The sequence below is a fragment of the Eschrichtius robustus genome, chromosome 20 (assembly GCF_028021215.1).
Source record: "Eschrichtius robustus isolate mEscRob2 chromosome 20, mEscRob2.pri, whole genome shotgun sequence".
In the NCBI taxonomy this organism is placed as follows: Eukaryota; Metazoa; Chordata; class Mammalia; order Artiodactyla; family Eschrichtiidae; genus Eschrichtius; species Eschrichtius robustus.
The window spans coordinates 7,768,250-7,793,429 of NC_090843.1; the positions used below are offsets into that span (position 1 = coordinate 7,768,250).

At 40.9% G+C, this 25,180-nt stretch overlaps 1 protein-coding gene across 7 annotated transcripts; it reads right to left on the reverse strand.

Annotated features, from left to right (window-relative positions):
- Positions 1 to 476: 476 nt before the first annotated feature.
- ACOX1 (acyl-CoA oxidase 1) lies at positions 477 to 25,169 on the reverse strand. Of its 7 annotated transcripts, XM_068530383.1 has the most exons (16): positions 24,474 to 24,560; positions 23,552 to 23,711; positions 21,985 to 22,111; positions 19,899 to 20,059; positions 13,933 to 14,093; positions 11,276 to 11,383; positions 9,947 to 10,066; positions 9,691 to 9,806; positions 9,109 to 9,278; positions 8,016 to 8,178; positions 7,231 to 7,421; positions 6,784 to 6,963; positions 6,555 to 6,660; positions 6,278 to 6,421; positions 5,913 to 6,119; positions 477 to 4,867 (listed from the first exon to the last, which is right to left on the reverse strand). In XM_068530383.1, the coding sequence occupies exons 4-16, from the start codon at positions 19,961 to 19,963 to the stop codon at positions 4,817 to 4,819; spliced, it is 1,782 nt and encodes a 593-aa protein (XP_068386484.1). In that variant the 5' UTR covers positions 19,964 to 20,059; positions 21,985 to 22,111; positions 23,552 to 23,711; positions 24,474 to 24,560; the 3' UTR covers positions 477 to 4,816. The 7 variants fall into 7 exon arrangements, with proteins under 7 accessions (XP_068386484.1, XP_068386486.1, XP_068386482.1 ...); XM_068530385.1 differs by lacking the exon at positions 21,985 to 22,111; XM_068530381.1 differs by lacking the exons at positions 19,899 to 20,059; positions 21,985 to 22,111; positions 23,552 to 23,711 and adding an exon at positions 24,909 to 25,169 and having other exon boundaries at positions 24,474 to 24,633.
- Positions 25,170 to 25,180: the final 11 nt, after the last annotated feature.

Genomic DNA, 25,180 nt, shown 5'->3' on the forward strand with positions numbered 1-25,180 from the left:
CCCGGCCTCTGTTTGCGGCTTGGCACGTTGCTAGGAGCTGCCTGAACGCTCCTTTGCGAAGAGGTCGCTACCGGGATCCAAGGCCGGTGAGCTTCTTCCTCCCGGTTTCCCTGGGGAACTGCCGGGGGCCTGGGCTCCACGACCGAACACTTCCAGGGACTTCCCTGGGGGTCCAGTGGTTAGGACTCTGCGCTTCCACTGCAGGGGGCATGGGTTCGATCCCTGGTCGGGGAACTAGGATCCCCCTTGCGCGCGGAAATCAATTTTTTCCAGCTCTCTTGGGAGGGCTGACTTGCGGAGAGGTGGAGGGCGTGAGAAATGTGTCAAGAGTGGAAGACTGACGTGGTGAAACTATAAATATGCATTTATTCCACACCCCAAAGCTTAGGAAAGTAGCTGTGACCTTCCTGTTCAATTATGAAAATCAAAGCTGGGAAGCCAGAATGAAACCCAACACCATCACCTAATAAAGACACTTTTTGTGTTGATTACAGATTTTATTAGGGGTTTGTCAGTTTTACAAAAGAAGAAGAGGTTAGTGGTTTGGCTTTTTCGCAGGCCCAGCAAAGCTGGTGGGTCACCACTGTCCAACCACGATTCTCACGCTTTGTACCCCCCGCGCCTCCTTGGTACTCCCACCCTCACTGACATGTCCTGCCAGGGATGGGTAACAATACATGCTAAATGCATCTCGTCAGGTAGGAACCAAACTCAAACCACAACAGTTAAAGGGGAAAAAGGTAGCAAAGTAATTACACACTCCAAAAGATACAAGTCATTTCCTTGAATCCATAGCAATTGGAAATAAAATGGTGTTTACAAAGTAGCAATCATCAGTTGGAATATTATGTGGAAGATCACATACTTGTTACCTAATCTGTGAAACAGTTGACAGTAATGTGGCAAAACAATTTATTTTGGTTCAGAATTCTTTTCTTATACATTAAAAAAATTTATTATTATTTTTTTAAAGTTATTTATTTTTGGCTGTGTTGGGTCTTCGTTGCTGCACGCTGGCGTTCTCTAGTTGCGGCAAGCGGGGGCTACTCTTCGTTGTGGTGCGTGGGCTTCTCATTGTGGTGGCTTCTCTTGTTGCGGAGCACGGGCTCTAGGCGTGCGGGCTTCAGTAGCTGTGGCTCGCGGGCTCTAGAGCGCAGGCTCAGTAGTTGTGGTGCACGGGCTTAGTTGCTCTGCAGCATGTGGTATCTTCCAGGACCAGGGCTCGAACCCATGTCCCCTGCACTGGCAGGCGGATTCTTAACCACTGTGCCACCAGGGAAGTCCCTGGTTTGGAATTCTTAAAATCACTCCCAATTTTCCGTGATCTTCCAGAGATAATCAGTGGCTCACTTAAATTTAAGGCAAAATCAAAATCAAACAAAATCCCTTCGAATCTAGGAATTTGCAGGTCTGCAACAGCTAACATCCAGTAACTCTAAAATTTCCTTATGTTTCTAAGTTTACTATCATGGACCACAGGAATAGGTACTGAAAATTTTAGTTTGGACAACTATAAGCAAAACTCCACCAATATTTTAAAATGAAAATACATTTTCATCATTTACAATGACTTGGTCTAATCCTCCAGGAATGGATCAGTAAATATTCAATTAGCTGAGATGATCTCTGTGTTATTCCATGAAAATGATCAAAACCTTTATCTGAGGAGACTCAAAAAATCTCTTCGTCTCAAGCAGAATCATCATTCTCCTGGCACTGGTCCTCTCTCCAGCTGCAGCAGAGCTACTGCTTGAAGAAGAGCTATAAAATCCCTTCCACATGTATAAAAAGATTAGTGGGTGTTACAGGCCATCTGCATCTAATCCTCTCCCTTTCTACTAGGATGGATGGAAAAAACTCAGAAAGGGGTAGGAGGAACTTTGACCAACAGTCAATCGTCTAAGGAATTTTTGTTCCCCAGAGGACTCGAGGATGATGAATCTGGATATATTTCCCCGACCACGCCCTGCACTGAGAGAATCCAAGAATTGAGATCTAACATGTTAACTTTAGGAACTGTTAAACGCCTCTAGGTATATGGTATCTGAAATTACAAGCAGTGAGTTCTCAGAAAGTATCTGAACGTGGTTAATGTTGCAATTAAGTGAATGTTCTGAAGATAAGCTGCTACTTAGCAGTACTATGTTCTGAAGACAAGAACATGAAGTCCCCCAAAGGCTTTGGGGCCAACTGTGCTTTGAGGTCACTCATGTCCAAACACTTAAGTACACCTTGGTATCTACTGAGTAGAGCATGAAGCAGAACTCCAAATACGTGAGGAAGTATCAACCTTCATCCATTACAAATAGCAAAAACCTCTATGAAACTTCAAAGGCTTATATCAGTATCATCGAACAGAAAAATCTCACTAATTCTATTGAGATTTATCATCATTTTGGAGATTAGGTTGAAATTTATCTGCACTCTTTGTGAAAACGACTCATAAAAGAACCCCACAGAACCAAACTTATCTGTGGCAAAGTCTGGCTTCTAAGGGACAGCAGGCTGGGCCTGCTGCTTCCTTACGAGCAGCCAAGAGGCCTGTATTCCTGCGTGGACAGAGCACTCAGATGCTCTGCAATGACAGCGTCACGGCCCAGTCAGCCTTATCTGCTTAGGCAGTTCTCACTCCTTCCTTCTTTTGTTTAGTGTTACCTACACCTGTATCTTAAAATTCTTCATAATTTAAACTTATGTTTAATTATGTGGCACGTTCTTTCCATCTTGATAGTAACAAAGTGAGGTTTTACGCTATCTTTATTCTTTAATTACAGAGACCAAAGTTCAAGACAAAACATTCCAATGTTAATAAAAATACTGTCAATATCAGATTGTTTTTAAATAAAACTCAAGGTGCTGGACTGAAGGTGGCTCTACAGAGTCCACCACCTGTTCCAACCTGCTTAGATCCCAGATCTATGCAGCTGGATTGGGTGGGTGTCATTTCAAACACCCTTAGATCCTGACCACAGATATCCTCTCTGTGAATAAGACTTTTAACCCCTAATTGGAAACAATTCTACATTTAACAGGTCAATATTAAGGAATCTGAATTTACTCTCTGTTATTTCCCAGAATCTGACCTAGTCCAAGATATACCCAAATGAGATTAACAGAGTGCTTTTTTACTTCAGTCTTAACACAATTATCAATCAGTTCTCCTGGTGGAAAGATAAAGGCTTCTGTCAACTGACAGTATTTCTTCTGCTGGACCTTATCTCCTATTACCCGTTCCACTGGGATAGATTTTATGGCAGGTCCCAAGACAGGAATTACATTTCCACTGAATTACATACTACATTCTCAAGACTGATGCTAGAACAACTGGTTTCATGAGGCAGATGTCACAAAGAGTTAACAAAAACAAAAAGTCAAGTAACTTGTTTTATGCTGATTTTAAGAAAAAATTCATTAAGAGATACATGTTTAGGCTTTAAATATAGAATGATTGTATAAATTAGATTTCAGCTGAAAGAACAATTTAGCAAGTCAGAAAAAGCTCCTAGAAACATACTGAAAATAATGCCAGATATACAATAAGAAACGGATTTTCTATGGAACATCCATTTATCCTTTAGCCACAGTTTCAATGATTATATTTTCTGATCCAAAAATCAGAACACATGGTTTATCAAAGGATCTTTCTGTGCGACTCCTGGGTGTAAGAGGCGGCGAGTGATGCTTTTCTTTTTGTAAGGCCAGACACTGTAACCACCGAGCATTTTCACAGCTTACACCAAAGTGACAGAATAGAGGGAATCTGGATTGTTCCAGAAAATTTCGTTAATATGGTCACCAAAGTTACAGTAACCATAACTGATAGCTCTTCCTGCCCTTATTCTACTAAGAAGGAAATGTGACTCTCTTTTTCTCCTTTTTTTTGCATCTCTCTCAGGAGAAGGAGAGGGAGAGGGAGGGAGAGAGAGAGAGGGAGAGCAAAACCACTGATTGGGAGGTCCCATCAGTTGCCAAAAGTTATATGTAGAGATAACTTTGCTGTCTACCCCTTCCCAAGAAGTTGGGGCGAAGGGAGTTGTACTGCTACGAGAGCAACAATTTAGGGAAACCCTCCAATGGAAGATTAGCTCCTAATCACATGGGGCAGTGACCCTGCAGTAGCCTGTGCTGAAGAAATCCTTGTGTTAGAAAAATGCTACTGTGAACAGGTAGACAGGAACAATACACCAGCAAAGGAGGGCAAGCAGGCAGGAAACATGTCAATGTATCAAGCACGCACTCACACACACACACACACACGCACACGCACGTGCACACGCACGCGCGCACACACACACACACAACACACCCCAAGTTTCCTGATTAGTTTCTTTCCCCAGGCCCTCTTCTTCAGTCCTGCTTTCTAGCCAGGGCCCACGGCAGGAAAGCTTGGAAGGGTTCTACCCCCACTTAAAAATTACCTTTGCTTAAAAACACTTGCATATCCAGTGATTAGCAATTAAGATGTGAAAATAATTAACTACTTAGTAGTTAAATTCTACTAATTATCGAAAGTCCTGGCCTCCTGGGACCAGCAGCGTTACAGATGGAAGTCACGCTGCATTTCTTAAAGCTTTTTCTGAATGCTTAACAGGTCTCTTTCAGCGTTAATTGCACTTGTAAAACACATCTGGTTTTTTCCTTTAATCTCAAATCTGTTCTTTTTTTTTTTCATTTATAAAAAGAGAAAAGGTCAATTTATCATTTGCTCTAGCTTTTCTAAATTTGATAAAGATTCCACGCAAATTTGTGTGACAGGTATAAGGGGAGTAGAGTACAGTTACTTTTGGGAGCAGATCGAACTTGTCCTCAAGACACTTCAGAGCTTGGACTGCAGTGACTTTAGGTACTTGTGGTAAGATTCATGGACCTGCAGGGAAGGGAGAGAAAAAATTGCTGATACGGAGTTTGCAATTTAAAATCGCATACTTGGACTTCCCTGGTGGCGCACTGGTTAAGAATCCGCCTGCCAATGCAGGGGACACAGGTTCGAGCCCTGGTCTGGGAAGGTCCCACATGCCGTGGAGCAGCTAAGCCCGAGCGCCACGACTACTGAGCCTGTGCTCTAGAGCTACTGAGCCCGCGTGCCACAACTACTGAAGCCCGCGCGCCTGGAGCCCGTGGTCCGTAACAAGAGAAGCCACTGCCATGAGAAGCTCGTGCACCACAATGAAGAGTAGCCCCCGCTCGCCACAACTAGAGAAAGCCCACGTGCAGCAACGAAGACCCAACACAGCCAAAAATAAATAAATAAATATATTAATAAAATAAAATAAAATAGCATACTTTTAATCAAGAAATTATCTGGGGGAAAAAAAAAAAAAAAAGAAATTATCTGAACCTTATTTGGATCCTGATTCAAAAAATCCGAAGTGGGGAGAGAAAAAGAACTGCGCTAACTGGGGAAATCTGGACACTGACTGGGACGTAGTTCATGATATTAAAGAATTCTTTTTAATTTGTTTAGGTATGAGAATGGCATTGTGTTTATGTTTTTTAAGAAGAGTCCTTATCTTTTAGAGATACATACTGAAATATCTATGAATAAAATTATCTGATATCTTGGATTTGCTTCAAAATAATGTTTAGCTGGGAGGTTCAGATGAAACGCAACTGGCCATGAGCAGACAGTTGCTGAAACATGACAAAGGGTACGGGGGAGATGCACTGGAGTATTCTATTTGTGTATACATTTGAAATTTTTCAATTGTTGCTAGATAGTTGGGGAAAACTAAAAACCTGCACACTGCAGGAATGACCTTGTTCCCTTCAGAACCTGTTGCTCAAAGAAAGAGACTGTCCGAAGTGGCCATGAGAGCTTTCAAAGCTTTCACAGATGATCACTCAAGAGGTCTTTCCTGCCTTAATATTTAAATGAACAATTTCAAAAGGTGAAAAGACTTTTTTTTTTTTACCTCTGTTTTGTTCAGTGGGGATTTCTTGGCCCATTCAAACAAGTTTTCGTACACATTCCCATCATAGCGGCCAAGCACAGAGCCCAGTGTCACATCCTGAAAATCAAATGCATCAACCAGAGCAACAGCGTCGGGGCGAATCACAGTCAGTAACTCCTTTATGCGCTCGTTCACTTGGGTGATTTGAGACTCTGTCATGATGCTCCCCTGAAAGAAACAAGCAAGCAAACAGAGATATTACATAGGTATGTATAAATATATTTATATATGTATAGATACACATACAACCACAAAGTAAACCACAATTATTTTTCTATAAAAAATTAAGAAATACATAAATAAAAGGACTTAAACTTAGAAAATACCTGAAGAAAATCCCCTGCGTTCCGACTGATTCCATACAGAGAATACAAGAGACACAAATTCCTTAAGACGGCTTGGATGGATTTCTCTTGAATTTGGAGGAGTTTTTCTGAAAAGAGCTTAACTGCCACATAGTGGCAATGTGCCTAGATAAAAAGAAAACACCAGAGTGCAAGAACCTTTGAAAAAGACTCAACAGTGATACGGTTTCTGCACTAAGAAAATGAGGAGGTTGGTGAAGGACGGAGAAGGGGAGGGGGAGAGAGGACCATCGCTGACCTCACTTGCTTGAACGAGGTCAACGGAAGTTAGGTTCCATGCTACCTCCTTGCTTTTTCTGTGAATCACTTCAGTTTGAAGGTTTTTCGCAGCAATTTCTACTAATCTGTTAAAAAAAGAAAAGAACTGGAAAACTGGAGCTCAAGGAAGTGATCGCTAGTACTTGTGCCTTCGCCCCTGGCCACAGAGGGCCCCATGGCCCTGTCCCAGCTCTTGAGGGTGTGCTCACCTGGCCGCACGAAGCTTGTACGCTTCTGTCAGGCTGTCAGGGCTGTTGATATCCACCACGGTTGGCCAGACGGCCACCTGCTGTGGCTGGATGTGCTGGCTGGGCAGGTCATTCAAGTAGGACACCATGCCACACACTAACTTGCCTGAGTGCACCTGGTCATAACTTTTCATCAGGAACCTGAAAGTCACCAGGACACATGCTTTCAGCAACTATGCTTCTCGTGAAACAGAAATAAAACGAACTCCTGAAATGACTTTAAGCTGTGTGACAGCTGTTTCATACTAGCCTGACCCCAAGAAAAAACCGTGGGTCAGGATGGAAGGCAAAAATGACATCTTTCTGGAACAAATATAATGAGAAGAGAAAACATGGGAATAAGAACGAACGGAAAGGACTTGAACATTCTTGAGAACACATATGAGAAATCATGAATTAGATTCTCACCTGGCCGTCTGTAGCATCATGACAGTGTTTTCTCCCTCGAAGGTGCAGGTTGGGGTAAAATTGACGTAAATATTTGGAAGTCCACTGCAGTGAGAATAGCCATGCCCGCCACAAGCCATCCGACATGCTTCGATACCAGTGTTAGTCGTCCAGGACGTGAAAGCCTTCAGCCCAGCAGCGAGGGCGTGAAGCTGAAGGGAGAAGCACAGGCCATCAGAACATCTGCGGTGCTGACAGCCCACATTCCAATGAGACACACTTAGCCTCACTTAACAGCACTCGTCACTTTCAAAATCACTTGGCAGGGACGTCCCTGGCGGTCCAGTGGTTAGGACTCCACGCTTTCACTGCCAGGGACCCGGGTTCCTGGTCAGGGAACTAAGATCCCACAAGCCACGTGGCATAGCCAAAAAAAAACAAAACCAAATAAAAACCAAACAAAATCACTTGCTATGCCATGTGAACTGAAAAGCATGCTCATCTGATTGGCCTGAACTAGTAACATTCCCACATTCCCTTCTCAACTGTTTTACTTGGCAAAAAAGGCACCACTTAAGTTCCTTTGATTAATAAATGACCAACATGGTACAGTAATTCTGAAACTTAAAAACAAATCCACACATCTTCACATCTGATCCACTCTCAATTAGAAAATTTTCTCTTATCTTTTGAGAATATATGGATTCTTTTCAAGATATCCCAATGTTTAATTTTCTCCGGACATGATCCAATAGGCAAATATGAACCAGAAGGGTGCCCACAAGGGAACGAGACATGACGCAGACCTCAGGCAGCTCACTCAGGTCCCCTTGGCTGATGTCTTCATTAATCCGATGATAGGTCTCTTTCATGTATGCGCCTACAAACTGGAAGGCATAGGCAGTGGCCAGGAGGGGAAAGAGTTTATACTGCTGGGTTTGATAATCCAAAATCTGTGGTTCTGGTTCACTAAAGCATATAAAAAAAGGGGGGAAAAAAATTAAATGCCTATACAGAGCTTACTATGTGCCAGGTTCTGGTCTAAGCACTTTGAAAGACTAATTTATCGAATCCTTATAAAGATCCTGTGAGGTTAACTGTTATTACCCCCATTTTACAGATGGAGAAAATGAGAGGTTAAGAACCTACCCAGGGTAGAGAGCTAATAAGTGGCAGATCCTTGATTTAAATCTAGGGTATCTGGCTATAGAAGACCATGTGCTTAACCACCCTGATGAGCTGCCTTAGGTGGACAGGATTTTCTAGTTGACTTTCATATTTTTCTTAGTCTTTCCAGTCTAAGAAAATTGTATCTCATGGCAACTTCCGGAACCAAAGTTCATTAACTTCACAGGAGGAAGACAACGTTAAAGGGGTCTAGATGGCTGAATAAACTATATTCTGACCACAATTTGAGGAGACCCAATGCACTGAGTTAAATATTTGAAGTCTAAGCAGGTCTGCTCTTATCAGTTTCTTTATTCCTTCTTTAAGAGTAAAAAGTTTATCACGAGTCATGCCCAAGTAATAGGCAGTAGCAAGAATAAACCATGTCCATGAACACAACAGAGAATCAAGTTTAATGTCACTTTCACTATACCCGATTTGTAATTGTTAGTAGCAACTAGAATCTTCACACCACCTTCAGTGTTTTCAACATTTCATTTATAAAGCTCAAGTAATATTACTGTTTTTCTTAGAAGGTTAAAAGTAATAATTAGGTGGTTATTCTCATCCTTCCACTTAAGGGAAGTCTAGGTTCTCAGACCCAGTACACTGCCATCCTAGCTAATTTTACAGCAAATGCACTTTCCCCACAACACATTTGGGAATTCTGATATTTGGATGGGGTCCAAGCCAGGTCTTCAGTACCAAGCTCATCTCAGACTCCACCCTTACCCTGGCGTGATTTCAGACTGATGCCTCACGGCACTGTATCGGATGGCAATGGTGCAAGCCTTAGACAGACACCGAGCGGATTCTCCCACAAGGAAGGACCTGATAAACACCATGGTCCCGTAGGTCAGCTTGTTGCTCAGGGGTTTCACGTATGTGCCATCAGGCTTCACCTGGAAGAAGAACGTGAGATGGACGCTTCCTTCTGTTAAAACCGAGTGGCAGTTTAGGCAAGTCGTTCTCCAAGTGTCCCCAGAAAGGCAGCATCAGCACCCCCTGATGCTCAGTCCCCACCCTGACCTCCTAAGTCAGAAACTCTGGGGGCCAAGCACTCTAGGCTTTAGCCAGCCCTCCAGGTGATTCTAATGCACGCAGAAGTTAGAGCCCCACTGGTTCAGCAAAACAAAACATGCTCTTCATACCTGCCAACTGCTTTTGATTTCATGGTCATAATAAAAGCAGCTTCAGAAGCAAAAACCTGTTAGTACCTTCTGAAAGCACAGATCCTTCTAACCCCGTGATTATCAACAGCCACCGAAACCCCCGTGTTTGACACCTCTCCTCCTATTTTCTGTCTAAATATACCTGAGCGTGCTTCATCAGCATGTTTTCCCTGGGAATGCGATAATTGTCCATCTTCAGGTAGCCGTTATCCATCTCATCATAGCCAAATTTGGGGCCAATGTCTCCAACAGTAATACCTACCGCAGATGAAAGTCACAAGGTGTTTATGCTCTGGAATCCCTGGCTTCCCTCCTCTTCTTTAGTTATGTATTATACTTTTTGCAGAAGAAAGTGATTGGTTTAATTTTCACCTCAACATCAGATGAACAATTCTAACCTGGTAAAGGCTTATGGGTCCCAAGTTCACGAATAGGTACAATGAAGGCATGCAATCCATAGCATTTCCCCTGAGTGATGAGTTGGGCGAGTACTATCGCATGATTTGAAGTCTTTCCAACTGCAACATCAAAGAGAACAAGAGAGGGAAGTGAGCAAACATTTTTACATTTTCACAGAAACAAAAGAGGGGGAAAAAAAGCATATGTTAAATATAACACTAGATTCCATCAATAAAGCGTGCCCAGAGAGCTTTTCTTATGACAGTGCCACGCCTAGTTTTCAGAAGGAAATCCAGTTAAGCTGATAGTTATTAAAATTCATTGAATTTTGGCAAAGCAATCCTTCATTTTTTTAAATATATAAACACATTTTTAATTGAGATATAATTGACATATAACATTGTCTAAGTTTAAGGTATACAGCATGTTAATTTGATAGCATTTTTAAAAAGTAGGCTTTCTTTTCTACTTATTTTTCATTCATTTACATAAAGAAATTTTTAGGATAATCCTAGAACATTACTTTAAATTACATCCTTTTTCTCCCTTAAGGCAGGGCTTTCCAAAACAGTAGCCACTAGCCACATGTGGCTGTTTACATTTAAATTAATTATAATTAAATAAAATAAAAGATTCAGTCTCTCAGTCAGCTACCTACATTTCAAGTGCTCAAAAGCTGAAAGTGGCTAGTAGCTACCATAGTGAACAGCAAAGACAGAGAATATTCCATCATTGCAGAAAGTACTATGGGATACAGCTGCTTTAAGAGATTTTTGGTTAGCGCATCCAGAAATATTTCTTTTTTTGCATGCTAGTTTTTTTCCTATCAAAATGTAACATCACATATTAAAATATATAACATGAATAACAAAACCCTTCAACCACTAATCTCATCTGAAATATATATCCTAAAACAATAACTCAGAATGGAAGACGATATTAAATAAATTTCATGTCAAAGCTATTTATAATAAAAATTTGAAAACAACTCAAATGCTTTCCAGTATGGAAATTACTAACCAAACAGGGAAAACTAAATTACTTTAAATGATGACTATGGAAACTATGCTAACACACGAGACTATTTAAATGAAAAACCATGAAAAGCAGAGTAAGATAGCTGTCCTTTCTGCACTTTGCAAAATGTAAAATATCTGTAACATGCAACACAAGAGAATGTGAAATAGCTTAGAATAGTTTAAGTTCTAAGAGTTTAAGTTCTATAGCTTTTTCTATATTTCAAAATTATATTCTCATATAAGCTCTACACTCTAAACATGTTGTAATAAATCTTAAAACATCCAATAACTGTTAAAAAATTCACTTACGCCCACCAGGCCACCACTTGATGGAGGTCACAGTAGGACTATTGAGAATGAACTCCTGGGTTTCAGGGTCATAAGTGGCTGTCGTTTCCAAGCCTCGAAGATGAGTTCCTAAGAAAATGAATTACACCTACTTCAGATAGAATATGGGAAAAAATAGGTACAGGGTAGAATCTCCTGCCCAGTCCTTTAAAGCTCTAGCATCTCAGAGAGTAACAAAATCTAACAACAACAAAACATCTGTAGATGAACTACAAATGGTTGATAACTAAGATACATAATTTCCTATGCTTAATTAATTAGTACGTAATTTCCTGATTTGTTCCTATTAAGCTGCAAATATAAATGTCAAGCATATTCCATTTCTGTACTTGATTTAGTGCACTTCTGTGGCAGTGGATATGGAACATTTATTTAGATCAACCAAAAGAAAATGTAAAATAAAGGCAGATTAGAATCATAGTTTCGTTAAGGTCACAGGATACGAATTTAACAGGGAAGTTAACTGACCTTTTAAAGGCATATCTAAGTTGTTAGTGTGCCAATTTCAACTCATTTGTATTGTGTCTACCACACCAATGCAATGTTCTGGAATTCTGTATTATAACAAAGAATGAGAACACGTGACAGGAAGAGACTCTGACTAAAGTTCTTGTAAACTGAGAATTTATTTCAGAATGAATGCTAGAAAGGGAAACAAGAACTTAAAAAGTTATAACCAGGAATTCCCTGGCGGTCCAAGGGTTAAGACTCCGCGCTTTCAATGCAGGGGGCGCGGGTTCGATCCCTGGTTGGGGAACTGAGATCCCACATGCCTCGCCGTGCGGCAAAAAAAAAAAAGTTATAATCATTATGTGGAAAAGACCTGGAACAGTGACTTTTTAAAATTTCTAAAAGTCCAATAGTAAGAGGTCCAAGTTCACCCTGCAGACTCAACGCTAAGTCTTAACTTATTCCTGGCTGGTTCACTAGTGTGACCAGGAAGAGTTTCCATTTTTATTTATAATGGAGATGTTTAAATCCTAATACAAGCGTGCCAAAATTATTTGAAAAAAGTTACAGAAAAATGTTCTGACACCCTCCCTAGTAATGCTATCCTGTAGCCAATGCTGAGAACCTTTTACCAAACTGCTTTGATAATGCCAGATCTCATTAAACACTTAAACTGTGAAACACTTAGAAACTCCTGAGTTAAATAACAGAAATGGACAGTTTATGTGTGATCCACAACCTTCCCCTGTGTGGGAATCAAGGAATCAGACACTAAGACTCCTTTCACCAAAGAAAAAACTTTTATAGAAAACGAGGTAGCATATTAAACAGAACAGGTAATGACAAAACGTTTTCAAATGCACAACTGAATCAAATAGTATTCCACTTCGAGTCTTAGGAAAATCCTCTAAAATACTATTTACCACAGAAGCTGAAAGCCAAATTAGCAATCAAATGAAGATGAAGCTGTACAGGAGTAAGGAGCAAGTGGCAAATATACACTAGACCAGCTGTTCTGAAACGTCTGAGTAGGAAAAGAGAAGCCAGAAGTAAATGAATGGCAAACACAGATACCAATGTGGAACGGATGCTACCTGGCACAGCCACCACCTCCAGCCCCATCCAGTTCACAGGAAAAGACAGGCGAGGGATGGAAAGAAAAAAGAAAGGTGGTACAGGGACTTCCCTGGTGGCGCACTGGTTAAGAATCCGCCTGCCAATGCAGGGGACACGGATTCCATCCCTGGTCCGGGAAGATCCCACATGCCGCGGAGCAACTAAGTCCGTGGGCCACAACTACTGAGCCTGCGCTCTAGAGCCCGCGAGCCACAACTACTTGAGCCCACGTGCCACAACTACTGAAGCCCGCGCACCTCGAGCCCGTGCTCCACAATAAGAGAAGCCACGCAATGAGAAGCCCACGCACCACAATGAAGGGTAGCCCAACTCTACGCAACTAGAGAAAGCCCACGCACAGCAACGAAGACCCAATGCAGCCAAAAATAAATAAATTTATTTTTTTTTTAAAAAAAGAAGAAAGGCGGTACATACAGAGTGTGAAATCAACTGCCCGGAAGTACAACTTATCTTATTTTTTCTAAACTTTGGCCAAAGCCACTTTCAGAACTTTACTGAATTTACTGAATCAAGGCACAAATAACGTCAAGGTACAAAATGCTGCATGTTTTGGTTATATAAGCCACTCATTTCCCTTCAGCAAGTCAAAGAGCACACAGTCTATTAATCTGTATTTCTTCTGCAATCTGTGCAAGTTCATTAAGGTATCAGTAGCAAAGATCATCAGATAGTAATGAAGAAAAAGAGATGGGTTCAGACTCTATATACACACAAATTCCATACAACTTCAGTAAACTTGAAAAATCACTTATTAAGTAAGGCCTGACTTGTAATTCTTGACCTTCTGAAGGGGAACCATGAATAATCAATCAGCATGTCTGTGATAATATAAGCTTTAATTTCCACCGACCAAAGCATTATTTATGCCAAGACTTACATGTGTGAAAACCCTGGCCGCTGCAGAACGATTGCATTTAAACAGATCTTACACAGCAGGTGGACATGCCACTGCTGACACGTGGTGGACACTCCATGCATGCTAAGCTCGAAGAGCCCCGCCCAACCCAGAAGGTAGACTGAATGCACCGTACCATGACCCATCTCTGTCTGGGCATAAGTGCCAATGATCTCCAAGTTCCAGGCGGGCATGAAGAAGCGTTCCTGCTGTTCCTCGGTTGCCTGGTGAAGCAAGGTGGGCAGGAACATGCCCAAGTGAAGATCCAGAGGCCCAGACTGCCCTCGGTGCACAAAGCTTCAAAGAAATACCAAGGATGGGCATTTGAGAGAGGAGTCAGCAGGTGTGAGAGAATCAGCAATTTGAACAAACAGAGCAAGGGAAGGAGAAAAAAACCCTTCTGTTAAGTATGAATTAATGGGTGGACTTTATCATGGATGGGAGCACTGCCCCGTCTGTATTACTTTATAACTCTTAGCAATTTCCATTTTTCTTAGGTTGGCGAGAAGTATTTTCTAATGCTACTCATCTCTAAAATTAATTAATCTCAGTAGGGACTGGCTACCGATGCCAAAGCCTGTGCAGCACAAGACCATGTGAGCAAGGCAGAGGATTCCAGCCTTGCAATTAAAGTAAATAAAAAACCTGAAAAGGCTGGATGGAATGGAGAATTTAAGTTGTACAATGATTTATTTATTCTAATGAAAAGTTGAGACAGGAGAACATAGTGGTTCTCTTGGACAAAAGTTTTTCCAGGATCTAATTCCAATAATGCTTCTAGGCTAGAATCTTTTCTGTTTGTCCATAAAACATCCAGCATTAATCCACATTCCTCACATAATTCCGGTCATTTCATTTGGATCCATCACAAATATCCAGCCACATGCTACTGAAACAATGTAATACAAAAGTTGACAGTGCTCTTCATCCCAATAATTAATTTCAGAAATAAAAAGACATGCGATTTTTAGTGAAGACCGTAACATTTACAAATAACAGATTCATGCATAACAAGCTCCCATTACAATTATACGGGAATTATCACAAATGATAATAAACATATGTTAGTTGTCATTTTAAATCCACTTTCTAAAGTCATTCTTTTCCATTTAAAATTTGCAGGTGCCTTAGACTTTTATGTGAATTTATTTCTGATAGGAAATAGTTCTATATGGCTTTGTAATGTTGCATGCTACTGGCATTTTATTAAACTTCCAGCTCAAAATTAATCAATTCTGTATTACTCTTACTATGCTCACTATCTTAGAAATGAGCCTAAACATTTCAGTTTCAAAATTTCTCCGACTGTTCCACTTGAGGAAAATAATCAGGACAGGGTGCTCTAGGCAGGGGCTGACGTGTGATGTGTTCCAATGAGGGTGCGGGTGGGCTGAGCTTTCAGCTAACCAATCACATAAAGATTGAAGAATGCATGAATAACTTCCTCATGTTACAGAGAAATTAAAGCTGAGAGGAATTATGTGTCTTCAGGTCAAAAAGATAATGGCAAAACAAGGACAAGAATCTCATCTCCTAATCACGTCTTCTAGTGCAACCTGGGCTGAGGGCAACGGTGGGGACACTGGAAAGACTTGCCAAAGTCAGAGCTAGACTTGGAAGCATCAAAGTGGAAATCCTGTAAGATGTCACCCCTGGTGCAAGCTGGGTGAAAGGTTCACGGGACATCTCCGTGCTATTTTTGCAACTTCCTATGAATCTGTCATCATTTCAAAATAAAAAGTTAAAGAAAAGAAAAAAAGTGGAAATCCCTGGAAAAACACATTCCAGGGATGAGAGAGTACCTTTCACGCACAAACAGGAACGTCAACTGTGCTGTTTTTAAAAGAATGATGTGTAGGAAGAAAAATTAATGTGCGCCTAGGAGCTGTAAGAAGAAAACTCTGAAGTAGGACTGAAAGCTGTGGCCTGGGGCCAGCCACTCACAGTGCGGAGAGGCTACTTTCCATGACTAGAAACCAGAGCGATTCCTGGTGAAAGAGAGGCCGCTCAGAGGCGCCCATCAGACTCGTCATGGGTGGGCGTGTATTCGGGAATAATGAGGGGCACCAAGGGTTACCACAGAGTACACTCAGGAGGGCAGGGGTAAAACTACTTATAATCAGAAACTGTCTTGAAGCAGAAAAATGTTTTCCGGAGAAAAATGTCTCTTCTGACTTGGATAAGGATTATTCAGAAGTGGATGAAATGCAGAAATGTTACAAGGAGAAAGTGACCTGGATAGTTTTTGATTTAAATCAAGTATTTGCTATACTCTTTATGCATGATAAAGATCATATATTATTTTTAATTAATTTATTTTAAAATTGCAAAGCACCAACATTTTGCTTGGTAAAGAGCTGGAGTCGATTCTTTCAAAACCGTAACACCAGAAGGCCTTCCCAGGCTCTCCTACATGATACAGGGCTGGGAAGGCTCGCAGTCAATACTGAGGACAAAATGATTAGATGAATAATATATGAGAAAGGAAGAAATCAAAATAGCATCTCCACGGACAGTATGATTATAATCCTAGGAAATAAACAAAAACAAAACACCATCAATAATAAATGAATTTAGAAAAACCAGGATAAAAAAAAAAAAAAAAATCACTCATTCTTATCCATTAGAGCCATTCAAATAGAAAACCCTGGTAAATAGAAAGGTGATTTATAAGAGCAACAAAATATTTTAAAAATGTGTTAAGTAATTTAGCTCAGAATATTACAGATTTAATTAAGAGAAAATATAAATACCTAATAGGATGAATAAAAGATACGAAAATGAACAATAGGAAAGAAATTGCTAATTCTTGGCTGAGAGGACTAAGTAAAATTAATACTTCCCAAGAAAATACAGGGATTTAAGGTAATGAGTTTTAAATTCCTACAGAATATGTTTTCGAACTTGGCAAATTGAGATCAGAATTCATCTAGAAGAATAAGTATGCAAGAACACCAAATACATATAAATTGAAATATAGCAATAGTAGGCTTATTCTATCAGATTTTTAAATATCTTAAAAAGCAACAATGAGCCAAAGCTTATGATGTTAGGAGAAAAATAAAGAAAAAAATTAATGTAATATATTTAAGGTTCCATAAATAAACTGAAACTATTACAAAACTCTAAGATGAACCAGAAAGAACATAACAAGGGGAAAGAGCTACTAGTTAATAAACATATAAATATTAATGGGGTTCACTCATCTCCGTATCATACACAAGTCAAAGCATTAAACACAAATCAAACGAACAAAAAAGGGAATAAAATAGAAGATAATTATCCAAGATATGGGAAGAAGAAAATTTATACCTACTCAGAGAAGGATGCATTGAACACATTAATCAAACAGAGGCAACAGAAAGAAATATTGGAAGGATACAATAAAATCTTGTAAGGTCAATATGCAGATTCTATTTATTCAACACTCAAAGGAGAAAAACCCTGTTTACAGTAAGCTAAACATGTAACATCCAGGCTCACTAGCACTGGAAGAATTAAAACTTTAACTCTTAGATATATATAAAAGTAGCAAGAAAACAAAGTAATCATGTTGATGGGACTATGGAGACACAAGCACACTAAGTACATCAAAACTTGTTCCACGTCTTGAGCAACAGAAGCTATAAAGTGTTCATTCCCTTCAAATGTAGTAATTCATTTCTGAGAAAGATATTCCAAAGGCATAACCCAAAGAACATAGTTTCTGTAAAGAGACTGATATTGTTATTACTAACAGTGGGGAAATTAGAATACCCAAGGAGCAAGTCTCATGGGAAGTCCAACAGGTAAGAGAATCCCTCCTGGAAAAAGAAGACAGGAGACTCTCGGAGAGACAGAGCAGTGAGATACAGGGAGAGAAAGATTAGTGACTTACAAAATCGAGTTTACTATTTATTTTTCAAGTTTCAGAGCAAGAGTATTTTCACACTGCAGTATTAGTGATGGGAGTCTGCAAAGAATCTGCACCATCTTCAAGGATGATAAGTATGTACTACATAAGCTCTATTTTCCTTAATAATTAAAATAACAATAATAGAAAAGGCAAGAAGAATTCCTATTAAGTGGCCAGAACGTGAAATGATCAAATACTTGTGAAGACCAAACACACTACCTGCTTTGTGACCCAGAGAAACGGAGTCAGGATAATACCCCTGGACCATGTCCCAGACTGTCCTTTTAACACCAGAACCCCAGGAAGAGGGTGCCCTCCTTGGCCCAGGCCTCTGCCTTTGATTAAGGCTCGCACACCCACAGACCAAATGTGTGTTGCGGCTTGTGTGCCTATACAGACAGGTGTGTATTTAGAGGAGGGAAGACACAATTCTAGAGGGAAGAGAGAAAACTGGTGACCTAGACTTTCTGCAAGTGGTTGAATTTTAAGATTCTTGAGGATTCTGGAATAAGCCTGAGAAATTTTGAGTCTCCTCACTTCTCAGCGGCTACCTAGAGGTGAAAGAGTCTCGAAGTTACAGCCAATTCTGTGAGAACACTTAGATAATCACTGTTGACCAATGTTCCAAAATCTCAGAATTTAAATGGTCAAATCTTCATCCTGTACAAGTTGCTCTATTTCCAATCCCGTTGATGTTGAAGCACTTTTTATATATTCTACATAAGACTGTACTGTCACAGTATGCAAATTAGCCAACAAACTGACTGGTTTCTCTGGAAAAGAACAGCAGTCAGCGAAGCACAACTAATACGAACTGACAAAGTTCCAGCAAGAAACAAGACCTAATCTTAAAACTCTGTTCTCTAAATAAACCACAGAGATTGAGACAAAGTTGGTTCGAATACAAGAAAGCATTCGAAAACTAGAAGGAATAAGGGAAAGAAAACTCTAACAAATACAAACTCGCCCGGAGCAACACAGGACCTCGGTCCAACATTCCGGGCTCCTCAAACCAGTGAAGTTCAAGTCATCATTTCCTCCTCTCTTCCTTCAAATATACATTTGAAATGTACCTTATAAATAGAGGCAGAAGGATTAGACCAACAAGAGATACACAGATCAGACTCACTTAGCCTCACAATAGTTTACATCTTATGCCCCCTATTTCAAAGCTATCTCAAGATTACCAAACATCCACGCACACTCCAAGAGAGGAACATTGTAGGAACGTGATATTCCTTCCGTTAGGACACCTTCCTTCAGGTCTGTCATCTCAGCGTTGACCATCCTGAAGATGGCCACGGGTGTTTGACAGGGTGTTCATAAAACTGTACCATGACCAGAATCTGCAGTTCCCACAGGCATTATGGGAAAGAACATTTCCTTAAACCTATTTGCAAACCAAAAAGCACCAAATCAAGCACAAAAATGAAGCCTTCCTGATATCTGCATCCTTTTCTCATTCTTTTTCTTTACTTTCCTTTATTTACATAAGGGAAGCATTATGAACCGGGCAGCTCAAATTCCAAGACACTCAAACCTGTCAGTGGCCTCATCTATGAAAACAAACCTGTTTCACAAGACTGAACACAAAACTTTTTGAAAGTAGCCAGGTTTTTAGGAACAATTTAACCAAAAATTACTGGTAATATAAAGTCCACGGACATGAATAGAAAAATGAATAAAAAGAAATGAAGAGCATCGTGGACTTTTTCCCAAACCATCTCACAACCTTCGCCACTCTAACCCTCTGCCCCATTAAAATCCACATCTTCAACTTCATTAAAGCAGAGCATCTTCCAGATGTTGGTGAGGCATGAACCCTCTTAAGAATTTTCAACTAAGTCTTTAATCAGACACCAATACAATGCGGCGCTTTGCCATATTTTCAACCCCATCTTTCCAAACTGCTCAACACCCATTTTAATGGGTGTATGCAGCAATGGTAACGAGCTTTAAAAAATAACAATGACAGATGCTTCAGGCCAGAGTCTTGGACCAGTTTAAGGGGAAAGAAACTATCAGAAAATAAGAGGTTGAATTTTATTTAAGATTTAACCATTTAAAAATAAAATCCCAAATGTGTAGCAGCAGAAAAAAGTCAAATGCCAGGAGTCATTTTTGTTTGTTTGTTTGTTTTGCCAGGAGTCATTTGTTAACTGAAGTCCTGAGGTGGGTTACCCGCTGAGCCTCAAACGTGGACTAACCGTGGCCCATTTCCGTCTGGGCGTAGGTGCCAATTATCTCGAGTCCTTTGGATGAAAGCAGCCATTTCTCTTGCTGAGCAGTGGTGCCCTGATTCAGCAAGGTAGGAATAAACATGGAGTAATTGAGGCCCACAGGTTCCACAAAATTGACCAAATGTAGTCTACGGGAGAGAAAAGAAAAGGATCTCAGCCTTACTCTGGAAACTGCATTCTACTACCAATCCTGCCAGATAGCTGTGGCCCTGAGGATGAAGGTTAGAAAAATTTAAACCCCTTTCTTATGAAATTAAGACTAATATTTATCATTTACTACCTAAAAAGCCAACAGCAGAATCTAGTGGAATCTCTTCTCCCCCTAGTCATTTCAGGGCCAGAATTCTGAATTTCATACTTAATCCAGGAAGCAAATTCTACCATATTTTAGCCTCAACCCCCTTTTGTTTATTATTTTGTTGGTGTTATTTTTTGGTTTGAGTTTTTGGAGGGTCTGCCTGTTTGTTTTTGCTTTATTTTCAGGTTTTACTTGTTTTGAAAATCAAAAGACATTCCACAGAACACTTATTTGTTGAGCTGTTAACAAAATGTCCCAAAGAAGAAGAATTTAAACTGCCTTTCCCTAGTAACCGAAGCAAATGTCCAGGATAGTACATATACATTCTGGGGCCAAAGCACAAATCTCTAAAGGTCTTCAGAGCTTAGAGACAGCTAAGTAGGTAATGTGAGAGCATTAAACATTTATCACAAACGGTCTTTGAAAATTATTCCAGATTAAGGGAACTCTAATCATAATGAAATTCAGTCTTCAACGATTTTCTCACAAAAGAGAATCTGTGAGATAGTCAAAATACGAGTTACGTACACTAGTCAGCCTCGGCTACATTGTGCTGTAGATTTTTCAGGGGTCTATTCTGTCAGATCTATCTACATAGAGAGCTTCAGGGGCTTCCCGGGTGGCACAGTGGTTAAGAATCCGCCTGCCAATGCAGGAGACACGGGTTTAAGCCCTGGTCCGGGAAGATCCCACGTGCCGCGGAGCAACTAAGCCCGTGCGCCACAACTACTGAGCCTGCGCTCTAGAGCCCGCGAGCCACAACTACTGAGCCCGCGAGCCACAACTACTGAAGCCCACGCGCCTAGAGCCCGTGCTCCGCAACAAGAGGAGCCACCGCAATGAGAAGCCCGTGCACCGCAATGAAGAGTAGCCCCCGCTCGCCGCAACAGAAAGCCCGCACGCAGCAACGAAGACCCAACACGGCCAAAGATAAAAATAAATAAAATAAATAAATTTATAAAAAAAAAGAGCTTAGGGTACAAAGTACGTACCACCTAACTGACCCTCGTGACTTTTCAAGGGATGGACTGGAAGCAGTGTCACCGCCAGCCTATCCTGGCTTGTACAACACGCAGAGCATGAGTTAAGGGAAAGGGCCGGGTAGGCTGCCAATTCACATCTGGGGAGGCCCTGAAACCATCCCACCACCTTTCAGGGGTGCTGGGGACAGATTCAAACATCCAAGGAATGCCTGGACTAGCCAACATCAGAAACGCTTTTTAACCCTGAGGTTCTATGATTTTCACACAAATATCAAATGTTAATTTAAACTGAGGGCTTCCCTGGTGGCACAGTGGTTAAGAATCCGCCTCCCAATGCAGGGGACACGGGTTTGAGCCCTGGTCCGGGAAGATCCCACATGCCGCGGAGCAACTAAGCCTGTGCGCCACAACTACTGAGCCTGTGCTCTAGAGCCCGCGAGCCACAACTACTGAAGCCCGCGCGCCCTAGAGCCCGTGCTCTGCAACAAGAGAAGCCACCGCAATGAGAAGCCCGCGCACCGCAACAAAGAGTAGCCCCAGCTCGCCGCAACTAGAGAAAACCTACGCACAGCAACAAAGACCCAACGCAGCCAAAAATAAATAAATAAATTTTTAAAAAAATACCTTAAAAAATAACAAACTTAAACTGAAAGGAGAGAAAGAGGGGAAAGGAGGTGTAGGAACAGCAGAGGTGAGTTCCAAGTAACACCAATAAGCAGCAACTTCCTGCTGCTGTACTACAAAGAGAAGTAAGGCACTTTGCAAAACTTACCCATCACTAAAGTGCAGATAAGTAACGAGGAGATAAATGTAGAAACTGGCCTCTCAACAGCAAGGGCACCACAGCACTCTCTCACAACCATGCTTTACTAAAGGAGGAAATGAACCTGCGAGAATTTCTGAGAAATAAAACCAGTAATTTAGGTGCTAAAAATGGTGGCAATATAAGACACTCCCAATCCCTTGAGGGAACTGAGGAGGCTCTGGGTCGGTAAAGTGATGACACTGACACGAAATAATTAACTCTAGGAAACTGAGAGGGAAAAGCATGTGACACAAAATAAAGACTGTCAAATACTGATGTTTTCATAAACATACTGAGATTTTTTTTTTTGAGGCCACTTGAAAGTTAACTCAAGAACAAAATCTGAGTGCTTGTTTTTAAGTTATGTTTAATCCCTCCTGAAGATGCTTTTCAAGCAACTAGCTTTAAAAACCTAATAAGGATAACAAAAACCATGAATGATTCTCATCAGAATTTTAAATTACTTTTAAGAATATTTTACAGTTTTTGCATAGCAAACAGTATAGTTAAAAGACAAAATTACAGGAAAGGAGATTAGGAAAGTAACTCCTATTCCCCAAACAGCAAAGTCTTATTTTCTCAAGGAATGGAGAGATGAATTCTTTCACTGCTCAAGTTGAGAAATCTCAAAGTACTTTACTAATACTTTAGTCAATTTCAACATATTCTCATGAGTTTTATTTTGTGATAGAGAAATTGGATGTAAAAGAGACCAGTAAATGCCTAAAATCCCCAGAAAGAGAAATATTACTCTATTTCATTAATTATAGCATCCCTCTCCTCACAGCCAATTTTAGCATTTAAGAAATCTGATGCATCTCACAATTAATGGTACATCATAGTTAACTTTGTTAGTGATACATAAGACATGGGTGTGAGTGACAATCGATGGCGTTCAGTAATTGCCAAGACTAATTTTCAATCCCCTTCTCTAACATACATTGATCTCCCTGTCACATCCCAGAAATACTGGAAGGATGTCAGAGGGTATGCCACAGTTTGTACTTTGTATTTCCCAAATAGTGAGGTCTGTGTCATAAAAAATGATACGCAAAACAGTTGGCTGGTGTCCACTGATCTTTAACTCACATAAAGGACTTTATTTCATTGTGACTTCACTGGAGTCTGGTTACACGTTATGCACCACCACAGATCATGAAATCTTCTAACCAACTCTGAAACACACGGCATCAGCCATTTTAAAGTAAAACAAAACAAACCTCCTCTTTTGTGTTGTTTTAAGGAAGAATAAAATCTTACTAATTTTTTAAAGTTCACAGACCAAACTCAGGAAAATTAGAAACATAATCTTCTAGGAGTTACTCCACCTCAATACCTTCACAGCCAAGAGTTACAAACTTTAAAAATAAAAAAAAAAGCATTTGGAAGTTAGTAAGTACTCTGATTGGACTACCAAATTAACTGTATTTTTGTAACTAAAATGGAAAGGAGTTCTGAGTGTGGTCCTGAGGGCTGGAATAAATCATTTCCTCTTGACAATAATAACCAGGTCAAATTGAAAATAATTACATACCAAATGTATTTGCAGCAGTAGTATAAGGGAGGAATGCCTATGGCTACATAAAGGCAGAACTTGTAACATGTTTCATTTTTCTTGGCTCTTAAATATGTACCATTCACACCATTTATTCTTTATTGATGAAAATACTGGAGTTCTTCTAAAATGTAGAGGCCTAAAACAGGAAATGCCCAGGAATAAGCAAGAAGTGTAAGAGGTGCTGAAAGTCAAAGAAATCTTGTACTAAGATTATATAATTATAGTGTTTATTTACATAAAGACAAAAAAAATGTGTGTTTTATTTCTAATCTAAAAATACTACAAAAAGCAGATGGTCTGAAAAAAGGACATACTCTTTTCAGCAGTAGGACCAAGGCATGTTTTTATGAGGTCTTGTATGCACAGGGGAGCCATTTAAATACCATCACCAGATTCAACAATGCTGGGTTCTTAGAATACTTTATACTCATTCTGAGGTTTGACTAAGGTTCTTCTTCATCCACCCATATTTTCCATTATTTTAAACTCAAGATCTACACGCATATGAAAATACAAACTGTTACTGCCCCAAGATATTTAATGTTTGGTCCTTGCAACTGAAAGCATCCTTCCAAATGCAGCTTCTAAATTTAGCAGGCCTCCTTCTTACAAAAAGCAAAGTCATTCTGTATTTAAATCACTCAAAACTGAGACATCTGGACCGAATTTGTATGACTCTTCAGATAGAAAATTATAGCATTTCCATGATCAACTTTTTACAAATGCCATCCCTTTAAAAGGCTTAAATACAAAAGTAAACATTATTTTCGACACAAATAACTTTAAAATGGCGTGAAAATATGCCAATTCGAGTCTTCAAACGTCAAGCACGATGAAAAAGGACACCGCAGATTGCGGATTTGGTTTAGGCACTTGATCTAAGCTAAGGCATACCTACTTTTTAAACCACATGATTTCAGCAGGGTCTGCGATGTTAAACTTCCTCATCTTCTCCACCATGGTAGCACTCTTCCTAACAGCCACCTCGTAACGCTGGCTACGACTGAGGAAATTCAAGTCCTCATGCTGGAAGTCTGGGTCTTTCAGAATCAGGTTCTCTGGTAGGGAGTTAAAGGGTATCAAGAGGAAGACAGAAATTCAGGGCTCCGTTAAAGCTCCCTGGGTCACAGCAGGTTTCAGAATCAAGGGCACAGGTCCCCTCTCATTATAGGCGATTCCCCCCGCCAGAGCCGCCCCTGGAAATGGGGGTCCCGGCTCCCCTAAAGCTGGGCCAGAGGCTGCGGCCTACGCCCTACAACGTCCCCCGACTCCTCCCGGAGGGAGTCTCAAGCTTTGCCCGGGGAAGGAAGGAGACCTGGCCCGCCGCCCTCACCGATCTCTCGACGGCGCCGGGTGTTCTCGGGGCTGCCGTCCAGGACGTGCGTGAGAAGCTCCGGGTTGAAGCTGGCGGCGGCCCGCTCCTTCTGCAGGTCCTGGTTCATGGTGACGGCCAGCAGAGGCAGCGGAGACCAAGGCGGCGGGCAGCAGCAACAGCCAGCGTCCGCACCTCCAGCGCGGGCCCAGCCCTAAGAGCCTCCCCAGGGCACCGCGAGTCCCCGCCCCCGTTCGCCTCGTCCCGCCCCGGCCCGCCCTTTCTCCTTCACC

Coding starts and splice junctions, on each gene's coding strand:
- ACOX1 (XM_068530381.1), bottom strand. CDS start 25,017: ATGAACCAGGACCTGCAGAAGGAGCGGGCCGCCGCCAGCTTCAACCCG. Junction 6,964..7,230: donor ATGATGCTACAGACGGCCAG/GTGAGAATCTAA, acceptor GGTGACTTTCAG/GTTCCTGATGAAAAGTTATG. Junction 4,868..5,912: donor CCCCACTGAACAAAACAGAG/GTAAAAAAAAAA, acceptor CCTTCCCTGCAG/GTCCATGAATCTTACCACAA.